This window comes from Biomphalaria glabrata, chromosome 16, assembly GCF_947242115.1.
Source record: "Biomphalaria glabrata chromosome 16, xgBioGlab47.1, whole genome shotgun sequence".
Classification (NCBI taxonomy): Eukaryota; Metazoa; Mollusca; class Gastropoda; family Planorbidae; genus Biomphalaria; species Biomphalaria glabrata.
The window spans coordinates 23,363,216-23,376,988 of record NC_074726.1 but is presented as its reverse complement, the minus strand read 5'-3'; the positions used below and the strand labels follow the sequence as shown (position 1 = coordinate 23,376,988).

General features: G+C 32.5%; 1 protein-coding gene across 2 annotated transcripts; it reads left to right on the top strand.

The window, feature by feature from the left end:
- Positions 1-528: 528 nt before the first annotated feature.
- Positions 529-13,616, top strand: LOC106069994 (RNA-binding region-containing protein 3-like). 2 transcript variants are annotated; one of them, XM_013229790.2, is made up of 15 exons: positions 529-678; positions 1,885-2,023; positions 2,360-2,407; positions 3,207-3,310; positions 3,706-3,801; positions 4,279-4,390; positions 5,018-5,086; positions 5,880-5,995; positions 6,969-7,396; positions 7,921-7,985; positions 8,867-8,969; positions 9,536-9,630; positions 10,061-10,119; positions 10,815-10,947; positions 13,172-13,616. In XM_013229790.2, exons 2-15 carry the CDS (start codon positions 1,901-1,903, stop codon positions 13,220-13,222), a joined length of 1,602 nt encoding a protein of 533 aa, XP_013085244.2. In that variant the 5' UTR covers positions 529-678; positions 1,885-1,900; the 3' UTR covers positions 13,223-13,616. The 2 variants fall into 2 exon arrangements, with proteins under 2 accessions (XP_013085244.2, XP_055870674.1); XM_056014699.1 differs by having other exon boundaries at positions 591-612.
- Positions 13,617-13,773: the final 157 nt, after the last annotated feature.

The window sequence follows — 13,773 nt, the reverse complement described above, 5'->3', positions numbered from 1 at the left end:
GTGGGGGTCCTAGAGTCTATTAAGTTTGTCTATGTATTTTAAAGTCTGTTAGTTTGACCATGCAATATGATGCCTCCCCTAATCTACCTCTTGAAGTTTAAACCAACCAAAATGGATTTTTTTTTTTTTTTTTGCGAGTTTAAAAGAGGACATAGGTGCGCCCCCAGCTAACACGCTCTAGGGCAGGCACAAAAGAGGAAAAGAAAATTTAAATAGACCCCTGTACACGACGGCTTTGTCTGCATTAGATGTGACAAATGTGACAAAATATGCATGTCACAACTTGGTTTGCGTAGTCAGATGAAACACCGCACTCATCGAATCAAAGCTATGCACATGTAGGCCTACATGTATTATATATATATATATATATATATATATATATATATATATATATATATATATATATATATATATATATATATATATATATATATATATATAAATGTTTATCAGTGCGAATTTTTTTCCCTCCCTTATTTCGGCGGAAATTATGTAAAACTGCTAGATCTAGATTTCGCATTTTTTTTGTCTCTGTGTGTAAACAAGAAAGCCTTTTATTGGTTTTATCTAATATTCTAACCAATGAATTTGAAAAGTCATTAAAGAATTGTAATTATTAGATCTAGTCTATCTAGATCTATTTCTATATATAGACCTAGATTCTAGACTTCGCAGGTCAGTGTTTAGGCCTTATAATCTAGAGTCTATAACTATAAAACAAAATAAACGATTGTTCTCACCTAGTACTACTTAGTTAACTTAGTAAGTTAGTAGTACCGCCCTAGTACTAGTAGTAGGGCTAGGCCTAGACCTAGAAATTGACTAGAAAGTAGATTATTAATTTAATTAATTAATCATGATTGGCCTAGGCCACGACCTAGGGCTGGGCCAGCCCTGGCGCCCCTGTGCCCTAGTGAGTAGTAGTAGCTAAGTAGGCCCTCAGGCTCAGGCCTTAGCAAAGTGACTGAATTTGGTGGCTCCAAAATCTTGAAAATGCCCAACTTGCCCCAAGCATGAAGTATCATTCAAATCATTGTAATTTCATTTTGGAGACTCTTAATTAGTCTAGAGTCTATATAGATCTAGATCTAATCTAGCGGATAGACAGTTGCCAAATAAGTGACCAGAAAAACTAGAGGCCTTTGGCTTTGAGATTGATGGGAAGTTTTACCAGTCATGTCACTATAGTCTATAGTGACACTATAGTCTATATAGTCTATAGTATAGAGTATAGTATAGTAGTATAGTCTATCTATTATAATTATAGTTAATATGAAGTTATACTATAGTTTATAGTAAATCTAGGGGAGTAGAGTAGAGATTCTATTTAAATAAAGTGTCTCTCAGTTGATGTAATTTATTACTAATTAGATCTACTAGAGGCAGTAGTACTAGATTTAGATGTAAGTTTAAGTAATCTAACTAAAATTTATAGTAATATTGTAATATATGCAATAGAGCGTAGGTTTTTTAATGTCTACAGGCAAAATTTTCAACACGAAAATTGTGATAACTTCTGTTCTAGTTAACTTAGAAACATAAATGAGGTATCAATAAACTAGATTTAGAAATCTCTGTCTTACTATATTTAACTATATTATATATAAGTTTCATTACAATACATTGAACTTGAAATTTTTATCAAAGTACCTAATCTAGATTAGATCTAAGACGTTTACAAGTCTTAAGAGGCTTGTTTACAAGTCTTAAGTTAAGACTAGATCTATGACTGATGATATAATCATTTATATATATTATTATTATATATATTGATAAAATTTTTAAACACACATTTTTAGTAAAATATATATTAGATCTACATAGAGATCTAATTTAATTTTAAAATAATCAAATAATTTAAAACCATTTTTTATTTATTAGAAAGTAAATACATGCAATGGAGGAGACAACATTACTGTTTCGACATTTGCCGTCAGAGCTTAGTGATGAGGAGCGCAAAGACTTGCTATATCATTTAGGTGCAACACATGTTAAAGTAATGGGAAGGTCTGGATCTATGGTAACTAATTTTGTTAATTTTGTTTCCATTTTTGTTACATTTGTTACGTCTATATGTATTGTTATAACTGCTACTACGCGGACTCGATTGGTGCATACTAACGCACTGTTAGATGCAAGGCATGAACAGTCTAGAGGTGAATGTTAGCATTGAAGAAGAAACAACGAAGTTATGTCTAAGATGAGGACCCTGCAAATAAGCTATGCTAAGGACATTATTATGCTCTGTGATGTAATAAAGACTTGTTGCCATGTGTATATATATAAATTAAATGTATTCTGATTTTGTTTATTAATGTTAACTCTCATTCCTTTCTTGTTTTTTTTTTTAAATCAGAAAAACACAGCTTTTGCACTATTCCCATCAAAAGAACAAGCTACAAAGGTGAGATTTAAATTAGTGATTGGTGGTAGTTAATTGAGAAAACATTGGTTTGTAATATAACTGGGGTGTGAAAAATCATAGAACTGATGGTACATTACTGGATTGGATATTCATATTGTTATAAAATTCAGTTGATGAATTATTGTGAAGTACAAAAACTATTACTATGCGATAAAAAGATCCTATGGTAGTGAATTCACTGATAACAAGATCCTATGGTAGTGAATTCACTGATAATTAGATTATGGTAGTGAATTCACTGATAACAAGATCCTATGGTTGTGAATTCACTGATAATCCTATATGCTTTTTTTCTTAGACTTCACCTTCATCTGTTTTAAGTCTTTTAGACCATTTGAGGCACCACACATGATCCAACAACCGTTTCTTTCTCCAATAGAGTCTCTTCCATAGACAGGCCTGTCCATTCCTTTATTTTGTCCTCCCATTGATTACACAGTCTTTGTCCTGACAATCTCATTATATGTTGTTTCAGTCTTAATTTGTGTTTTTTGTTTACTGTGGTTACACCTCCATTGTGTCGCCATTGTGATCCTGTTTTATGGATTTTCAATTCAATTTTATCTAACATAAATTTTGTGTGCTAACCTCTGAATTTAATCAATTCCGTTACCTCAAAGGATAATGTTCTTATAAGAATTTGCATAAATCTTAGCACAAGAGATTTGCCATTCATTTACAATGTAAATTTCAGATAATGCTTATATTTACGATGCATCATTATTTATCTGCTCTAAATATTTAATTTATTGAATTTTTTTTTTTTTTGCATTTCCAGATTTTAAATCAACTTCATCAGGTGGAGTTTCTCAGTTCAAAACTTGTTGTAGAGTTTGCAAAGAAAAATCTGCCACAGGTTCTATCAATTATTGATAATGAAGGGTGAGTTACAGCATCTGTTTTAATTTGTTTGCAGACTTTTGTCAATGTAAGAGATAAAAACAACTATTCTGATTTCTAAGATTTATTTGTCCATGTAAATTTGAACAAAGTTAAATTTTCCACTGGTTCCATAATAAAAGATAAGTATGCAGACTTTTGACAATTATTAAAACATTTTTTTTTAAAAATAATTTTAATAATCTTTATTATCTGTGAGGAAATTCGTTTTGGAATTGTGTATTACACAAAAAAGGTGATAAAACATGTGTTTTGATTTGCAAGATTTTTTTATTTTCTCAGTTAATGTGACCATTTTATTGGTAAGGATGTAACTTTTCTATATCTCAGTTTTATTTTTTATTATCAATGTAAAAATGTGTATATATTTTCATTAGGGTGAAAAAGACTGAAACAGAAGATAGTAAAGACTTGGATAAAGTGGAGATTGAACCACAGGAAGTCAAGTTTGACACAACATTCAATGTTTGGGGGTCAGTAAGACTTGTGTTGTAAAGTTAACTATTAATCTAACATTCAGGAGTCTACTATCAAGATAGTGGTGTCTCTTATTGCTGGGAGTGCTATGGGAGACATGGTGTTCTCTGATTTTGGATAACATTTTTTGGCTAAATCTGAATTCACCTTTCTATGGATTTGATAAGATTTTTTATTTTCAGTGTATTTAAAAAATGTCTCCAGGATAGTCTAATTATGTAATAGCCTCATTGCCTCTAAGAACAAGAATGGATCACAAAGTGGCGACACTTTGCCATCCTGCTTAAAAAATAAAATTCTGTGATTTAATATTTCACTTACATATATTTTTACCTTTTAATAAGTTTCGTTAACATTTCTATAAACATAAAAACTGTTCTTATAATTAATATGTCAAAAAAAGGTTTTTCCATTATGATTTAGTTCTTTGACATGAAGTAAGTAACACAGTATATTTTCTTTATTAATTAAAGGTTGAAGCATCCACGCCGTCCTGAGCTACGTTATCTATACCCACCTCCAACACAGTCCATACTGACCAATATCTTGCATGCACTGGCAGCAGTCCCAAAGTTTTATGTCCAGGTTTGATGTTTGTCAAATGTTAATTTCATGGCTAAGATGTTTATCATAGAAAAATATTTGAATGCAAGATTCTCTGATATTTAATTTTAATACTTGTATAACTAATGCACCGACTATTTATTATAATTATTTAATGATTACTGATAGCAGAGGTGTAACTAGGGTGGGGAAGGGAGGGGGAGAATTTGAAAATCCACCCGGGCCCCACTTGAGAGGAGCCCCAAATGAGTGAATTTTACATTAGATATTAAATATTACGCAAAATGCTGGAGGCCCCCCCGAACAGGTCAAGGCCCTCAAATGATGGCAAATTCCTAACTACGCCACTGACTGATAGTGTACATTTTCATTTAAGTATGAAAGAATTGATAAAACTGTCTGGGGTTTGTGTACTATTAGATTTTTGTTTCCATCGTATCATCTCCAATTGTGTAAATAAACATCCTTATCCATTGGGATTTGCTTTTATTGTGTTCATTACAAATTAAGCTAGCACATTTTGCCTAAATAATGCTGATGAGCAGTAAATTACAAACTGATATTTAACTTTTATCATTTTTTTGTTTCAAGTTTGTGTAACTGAATGTTTGACTAACTACAAGATTGTGTTTGAAATGATTTCTCTAGGTCTTACATTTGATGAACAAAATGGATTTACCAGCACCCTTTGGACCTGTCACTCTACCCCCACCTGTGGTAATGTCTCTCTCATTTTAGAACATCCCTGGACAAATAGTTTTGTCATTTTACTAGCTCTGCTTTCTTTCCTCAGTTTCTTTTCTGTGTATCAGCACATTAGAAGAGTCACTATCATAAAGATAAATGTATACTGTTTGCTTTAAAATTTTAGGATCCATTTTGTTTTTTTGCTAAGGGCAAAATATAACTAAATAGTCCATGCATTTGTTAAAATTACATTATTTTATTTTCTTGCCTTAAGGGGAAAACAGTCTGAATATTAGTGTAAGCTTTGAGTAGCTATTTGTACAAAGTAATAGGATATGAATGTTTATCATGAGTCAAATAGAGTTTGATATATTATGAAATATCATATAGATGTCTTTGACTATTTGACTGCTAATGAAATAATTTGATGAGTCTAAAATACAGCCTTAAGTTTTTCTCCTTTTAATAAAAAAAAAAAAGTATATTCTCTCATTTGTATATTATATTATAAAACTTATTTCTTACCCTTTTTTAAAATTGAAATCACAATTTCATCTTGAAATTACCTTTGCAATGCAGATCATCATCTCTTGCTTGTCTCCTGTGATTCTTTTTCTTACTTACTGAACTTATTGTAATGTAATAACCTATAAGCTAGATTTATGTTATTATTTCCCCTAGATTTAATATTCTCTCTTATTGCTGGGAACATTTTTTTCCAATCTCTACTTTTTTTTCCAATATCAGAAGTAAATAGTTAAGAAAAAAAATTTAGCCCCAGATAAAATAAGATTTACTTGACATTGTATTTTACTTACAATAGCGATCAGACGTTCAAGGCTATTATGGTCCAGATGACGTTGACCAGAGAGCAATGGACATATCCAGCGACACAGAATCCGAGCTGGACAGTGGTGATGAGATTAACAAAGATATCAGGTAAATCAGTGAAAACAAATCAATAGCTAATGACTACTGACTTTGTGTCTAACTCTTTAATGTGCCAGAAGAATAGAATCATAATCTAATGCTGCCCTAAATGTTCTAAAAATGTACTATCATTTGCGTTAACAAAAACTTGAATTTATAAAAGCCTCAAGACACAATAAAAGACTTTTTGAATTATATAAACATCGAGTTGCTTTTTTAGCATGTGTACAAAGGCATTGTTATGATCCTATATCAGGCTCTCTGCCAACACTGCCAAAGTTGACATAAACAACTTGACTGCTCAGGTTCCAAAAAACGTGATGCTGTAACCTGACTTCTGTTGCTACAACAGTTATAGCACTATTTTAAATGAGCCAAATTCCATTTATGTTATACTAATGATATCTAAAATTATACTATGACCATCATCATCCATCCCAGTGGCACTACAACCCATGGAGGACTCTGGCCTGCTTCAACACATCCCTCCATTCATATCTTTCCTGGGTCTTTCGTCTCCACGCCCTAACCCCAAGCTGTTGCAAATCTGCTTCCACATCATCAATCCATCGCATTTGGGGTCTGCCTTTGGGTCGCCTGCCTTTTGGTTTTTGCTCCTCTGTTATCTGTTATACTATGTCCAGTCATCTGTGTTATTAATGAGATTTAGAGTTATACTATTTCCAGACATTAGTTATATTTACGATATTTTTGAAAAATCAGAATTACAAGTCAAATATTTTTAAAATGTTGATGCGAATATTCCCCCCTTTTTTTTTTAAACTTCCTAAACCTTAATAGGCTAGGAGTTCACAACAATCACATTTACGATATTTTTGAAAAATCAGAATTTCAAGTCAAATATTTTAATAATGTTGATGCGAATATTCCCCCCTTTTTTTTAAACTTCCTAAAATGTTGACTTTGTTTTTCCATGGACATAATAATTGCTTGATGTAACCATAATTTTTTTATTTATCAGAAATGAAGAGAAACAACATTTAAAGAGACCACCTCGCTCAGCTAGGAAACCTGCCGCCAAACGTCCCAAGCTTTCAGACTTGAAGGATATCGGTGCTGACTTGTTACCAGCTACAACACCTGTCCAGGTGAATGATGTCTTTGAGCAGGTTTCATCCGCTGGGCCAAGAAAGATTGAACTCAAGCTACCACCCACCATCCAGCTACCTCCACTTCCACCACCACCACCACTTCAAACGTTGATCCACCCCCCTCCTTCTTACTTGGCACCTGCTGTCAGTGATTACCTCCCTCATCAGTCTCATAACCAAATATCAACAGCTATACCTGAACCCACAACAATACACCAACAGAATGAAACACATCCACTGCCTCAAGCAACTTCAGATGAAGTGAACATGTCCTATGATGTACCTTTACCACCTAAAGGTAAATCTACCGTGATAATGGCTTGTAAATAGATGCAAATAAAGTTCAGTGTTGCTTCTTCAAGTCTTAAGTCTAACTTGAAAAGAAAAAGTAAAGTACCCTTTTCAGACCTTGTGATCTGTAGGGCAGATAATGTGAGGTCATATTTTTCTGTGGCCCATGGTTAACGAGCGTGTCATGTGACCAGCACAACAACCTACCTCTACTTTCCACAACTAATGTCAGGTAATCGTTAGAACTGGGTAGACTTAGGGATGTCCTAAAAATCCTGAAATTCAAAATCCCAGTCTTCATTAGGATTCGAACCCCGACCCATCTGTGGTGAAGTCTAGCACTTTACAACTCAACCACCACACCCTATTACTTGAAATATAATAAAGTAAAAAAAAATATTTTTTTTTTATGTATTTAGAATGACAAACAGACAGAGTTAATATAAGCTTTGTAAAAATTACTTACAGATAGATATGTGTTTGGAATAAGACAAAAATAAAAATATGATAACCAATGTTTCTTAATTTCAGAATCTGAACTGCAAGCTCCAGCTGTGGTTGTTGGAGGCTTTGGTGTCATGGAGCCAGTACACAAGGCAAGTGTAGAGAATCTATTAACTCTCTTTCAGTCAGGTCTTTCTTACTTTCAAGCACTTGTTTTAGCATTCAAGTATCTTCCTGCTACTGTTACTAGATGCAGGACGTAATCTTCTTTTTATTTTGAAGTAACGTCTGTATTTTATAAAATAAGATAAGATACTGTTCCTCATTTTATTTAGATTCAGCGTTTTTGTGAGCTGATTACTCTGAGGGGTTTATATTATAACTGTCTTGAAAGACAATGAATGTGCCTAAGATGAATGTGTTGCTAAACAGCTGTGACTTAAACAGACAAGAGAGCTTCATACTTTTTTCAAACTTTCGTTGTCTTCCCGTAATTTGCTTTTAAGCTTTTTTTCCCCCGGGAACCAGGCAATACTGTTTGCATTAAGTTCCTTTGTCATCTACTTTGAATGCACTTGGATTTATTACCGTTCCATATCAACATTATGAGTAGTTGTGCTCTTAAAAAAACAACAGGCACAATGTCCCAAAAAATTCTTCCAAATAAATCGATAATGAAGATATTTTCCATTTAAACCGAAGGTTCTTCATTATCTTTTTGTATTGGATGCTGGCATTAATTTGCTGTTACTGAATAGTAATGTGTAATACTTACATGCACTAGTCCTAAGTAGGGAAGATGAAATGTGTTATTATTCTTGTGACTTTTTTTGTTATATTGTGTAAGGGTAATTATCCTAATACTTGATTAATAGAAAATAATACTTTCTACGTCAGATTCCCTGGAAATAAAGTTAGATGTTAAAAATTTTTAAAATGTTTAATTTGATTACTAATTTTCGAAGTCTTTGAAGTCTTTCACTGTAAATAATTTTATTTTATGAAACTTTGACATGTTTCCTTGGTTCCACAGCCTGTAGATAAAACCAATGATGAGGACAACACAGAAAAAGAGTGGACAAAGTCTAAGTTTATTTCATCTAAAGAGTTGAAGAAATTCAGATTGTCAAAGTCAGGTATGTCACTTTACTAATACATTTTTTGTGTGCACTTGTTCCCAATTTTGCTGAATTTTAAAATTCCCATCTGTAACTAGCATGAAAAATTAGAAAAAATAGTTAAAATTTTTAGGCCTTGAAATTAATTTATAATCAAAAGAAATTAGCTGCTATCGGTTCGAAGTGGTTTTTTAGTTTTATAGAATAATAATAATTATAATATTTGCAATGTCTTCAATTCCGAAGATTAAGGATGAATGCAGTGTTTCACAGGACTAAACCAGTTACGACCTGCATATTTTTCCACCTCTAATGCATGGCTGTTGTTTGCTGGGGGTCTATTTAAGTTTTTTTTTTTTTTTTTTAAAGTACCATCAGTTCTCTCATTTTGAACTGCGTTGTTAGTTGATGTAATTTGATGTTAGCACCCAATCTGACTTGGTTGAAAATATACATTTATAGTTATAATGTTTTGTTTGGTGTAATGCACAAATTGTACGACAAATTTCCTTACGGACAATAAAGATTATTATTGTTATTATTATTGTCTAAAGTTTTTGTGTGTTTTTCTTTGTCTTTATCAGAGATGTCAGAGTTGAGTGTTTTCAAACGCTATGAAGAAGGGGAACCATCTTGTCGACTGTATATCAAAAACTTAGCCAAAAATGTCACAGAGGAGGTGCTGAATTTTCATTTTGATTGTTAATTACATGTTAAAATTTTAAACGAGATTTAACTTAAGTGCACTTTACATGTGTGCAATTTACATCAATTAATGTTAATTGTTTTTCTTATTACATCTGATATAAAAAAAAAAAAGATAAAATATTGTTATATTTAGTTTTTGGCACTGGGGTGCTTTACAGTTATCTTATCCAATAAATAGGTATCTGTAAGAGTAAGCAGAGTTGCATTTTAACTCAAACATAAACATTTTCTAACTGAATAAGTATTAGTATTTAATAATTACAATAAGGAGTCTGAAAGTGTAAGAATACACCATAGTTAAAGTATACACATTGTAACCTAATCCTGAAAGGAATTACAAAAAAAAAAAAAAAAAGAACTTGCTGATTTTTAACAAATATTTTACTTCTGATACATTTCAGGATATCCACTGGGTCTATGGTCGTTATGTGGATTGGGATAATGAACTCGAAACAACGATGTAAGTTTTTTTTTAGAAGGCTTTAGCTTGAAGCTGTAAATATTTGTATCCTGCTTGACATCTGCTTCCAAATTGTGGCATCATGGGCCATCCTTTTATTCTTTCTTTGGGGGTTCCACATCAGGCAGAAATAACATTTAAATGTTTCAAATTTTACTATAGAACACCATTAATGTTTTAAGTACTCTATGTGACCAACCAACAAAAGTAGCAGTCAGAACTGTGCAGTAAATTGTATCAGAAAATGCTACCGTCTTCAATTTAATAGACATTTTTCTTAATTGTCTTATAATTATGTCTGATAAGCTGTCAATTTAGATAAATGTAAAAAATAACAAGTCACCCACACTTTCATTACCTTCAAACAAAAATTATATTTAATAATTAATTTATTGCTCTTTTCTTATTTGTTTTCTTATTTGTTTTTAATGCTGTTTTCTTACTTGTGATTAGATGTATTCTTTTAAACTGTCATTCTATAATCCTCAAAATAAAAATGTATTTCACATTGTTAGATATTTAATACCAAAAAATACCACCATTACTACCTTAACAAATGGGTGCATAATTTTGAAATATATATATAATTCTCTCTAAAATATATATATACACATATATATATATTTATTTATATATACTATTGAACTAATTTTGCTTTTGAAGTCAAAATACATTGTATAATTATTTTTTTTTAGATTTGACATTCGGTTAATGAAAACTGGCAGAATGAAAGGTCAAGGATTTGTCACTCTGCCTTCAGAGAAAGTTGCTGTCACTGCTGTAAAAGAAACCAACGGATTGCTTCTGAAAGATAAACCTCTGGTAGTTGTATCCTTTATGTTAGACCAAGAGATTGGTTTTAAATTTGTATTTGTTCTCTTTTGTTATATGTAGGACTACAAATAAGTTGAGAGGAACAAGGGCTGACCAGTGGAAGTTTTAACAGGATTTTTGTGTCAGTCTGTATCATAACATTGAACTAGAGGTTTGCTTTAATGTTACCATTAGTGTCCTTTAGACTTAAAACATTTTTGCATTAAGAGAACATTAAGAGCAGTGGCATAGCTAGGGATTAGAGGGGGGGGGGGGGCTTTACCCTATAGGGGCCTAATGTACTTAATAAATGAATGTCTAAATTCCAATTGGTAAAGTATATAAGTAAAATTAACTTAAAAAATAATCATTAAGACTTTTAATGAATAATACCCTTGTTTGTTGGCGCGATAATGCAAAAGTGACAATTCTCAATTCATATCGCCTCATGTCATGCTTTCTGTGCAGCAAAGGTCATCTATAACATCATCTAGTAATCTAGATCAATGCTTTCTAGTATTTTTGACTCCATGTGAACTTAAAGGCAGTGGCATAATACTAAATATTTATGTAAAAAAAAAATTCATTTGGGGGCTCCCCTCAAGTGAGGGCTCGGGGGAGGACTTTTGAATTTGGACCCCCCTCCCCCACCCTAGCTACACCACTGACTAAAAGATACGTTTCATATATCTAGTTTGTGTACAAGTCTCTCACTTTCTAAGAATCCCATTCATCTCTCATTTGGTTTAGTCAGTTTACCACTTAATGTTGAAACTTTTACTTTGCCATTTGATCCTCCTGAGAGCTGTAATAAATTAATTCTTAAAAAACACTAGCTAGAAGTAAAAAAAAAAAGATTAGAATATTGTTATTCAGTGTAGTCCCAACAGTCTGAAATGATTGGGACCAATTGTTATACAGTCAAGTCCCAATAGTCTGAAATGATTGGGACTAATTGTTATAGTCAAGTCCCACCAGTCTGAAATGATTGGGACCAATTGTTATACAGTCAAGTCCCAATAGTCTGAAATGATTGGGACCAATTGTTATACAGTCAAGTCCCAATAGTCTGAAATGATTGGGACCAATTGTTATACAGTCAAGTCCCAATAGTCTGAAATGATTGGGACCAATTGTTATAGTCAAGTCACAACAGTCTGAAATGATTGGGACCAATTGTTATACAGTCAAGTCCCAATAGTCTGAAATGATTGGGACCAATTGTTATACAGTCAAGTCCCAATAGTCTGAAATGATTGGGACCAATTGTTATATAGTCAAGTCCCACCAGTCTGAAATGATTGGGACCAATTGTTATACAGTCAAGTCCCAATAGTCTGAAATGATTGGGACCAATTGTTATACAGTCAAGTCCCAATAGTCTGAAATGATTGGGACCAATTGTTATAGTCAAGTCACAACAGTCTGAAATGATTGGGACCAATTGTTATACAGTCAAGTCCCAATAGTCTGAAATGATTGGGACCAATTGTTATACAGTCAAGTCCCAATAGTCTGAAATGATTGGGACCAATTGTTATATAGTCAAGTCCCACCAGTCTGAAATGATTGGGACCAATTGTTATACAGTCAAGTCCCAATAGTCTGAAATGATTGGGACCAATTGTTATACAGTCAAGTCCCAATAGTCTGAAATGATTGGGACCAATTGTTATATAGTCAAGTCCCAATAGTCTGAAATGATTGGGACCAATTGTTATACAGTCAAGTCCCAATAGTCTGAAATGATTGGGACCAATTGTTATACAGTCAAGTCCCAATAGTCTGAAATGATTGGGACCAAACCAATTTTGGATTAAAGAATATTTTGGATTAAGAAAAATTCTTACTAAAATAAATATAATTATGAAATTCAAGGTTTAATTATAATAAACTGGTACAGGATATAGTGATAAGCAGAGTTTTTTTTTTTTCATCTATCACTCTATCTGAAACTAACAACCAATTCTGTGTATTAAGTGTGTGCCTAGAGAGCCAAATGTTTCTTAACCCATAAGTCAAAATAGTTTTCTATATTACTGCCCCAGATTTAAAAATACATGTATTCTAATTTTGGTTTCAGATTAAGCAGACTTTCAGATTACTGAAGTCTGGATTATCTGGACTCCACTGTATTTGTTTCCATAAGATAAGAGTTGGGTTCATGGCATTTATATTTATTTAGTATTTGACAGGCACCTTCTAATTAAAAGTTAAAATTTCCTTAACCCAGAACTAGCAATTTGCCAGGTCAGCTAAGGCTCATGAAGAGGATTCCAGTAAGTCTTGATGTTGCTACCAGAGGATTCGAAGCAACCCTTCAAGATCTAAACAACCTTGCTGTTGATTGAAGATGATTCCAGCACATGTTGATATTGATTAAAAAACACTCAATCAAGCTTTTACAGTGATGGAACATGAGTTGATGCAGAGTAAACTGTTGATTGGACAAAGGATTCTTAACAATCTTAGCATCTATCTCACACTTGATCTGCATCCACGTGCTGCTAAAAATAGAACAGAGATCTCTTAAACATGAAGTTTATAAATATGGTTCACTTTTGCTGAACTTGACATGTAGGGCAAAGTGCAGCCCATGTTATACTTTAAGTTTTGTCTTTTAAATGTTTGTGTAATATGATTGTAAAAAGTTTAGTTTTTGAAAAATTAAATATTTTCAGAGATTATGCTTCTGTTATCACTATGTTGTTGTCACAGGCATAGTCCATTAATATTAAATTTTAATATTATTTTTACATTTTGTAAATCTAGACCTATAGCTTGTTGCCATGTAACAGGATGTGACGTCAGACCTGTGACGTGGAAACATGCTATTGGTTC

Coding starts and splice junctions, on each gene's coding strand:
- LOC106069994 (XM_013229790.2), top strand. CDS start 1,901: ATGGAGGAGACAACATTACTGTTTCGACATTTGCCGTCAGAGCTTAGT. Junction 4,391..5,017: donor TCCCAAAGTTTTATGTCCAG/GTTTGATGTTTG, acceptor TGATTTCTCTAG/GTCTTACATTTGATGAACAA. Junction 7,397..7,920: donor TGTACCTTTACCACCTAAAG/GTAAATCTACCG, acceptor TCTTAATTTCAG/AATCTGAACTGCAAGCTCCA.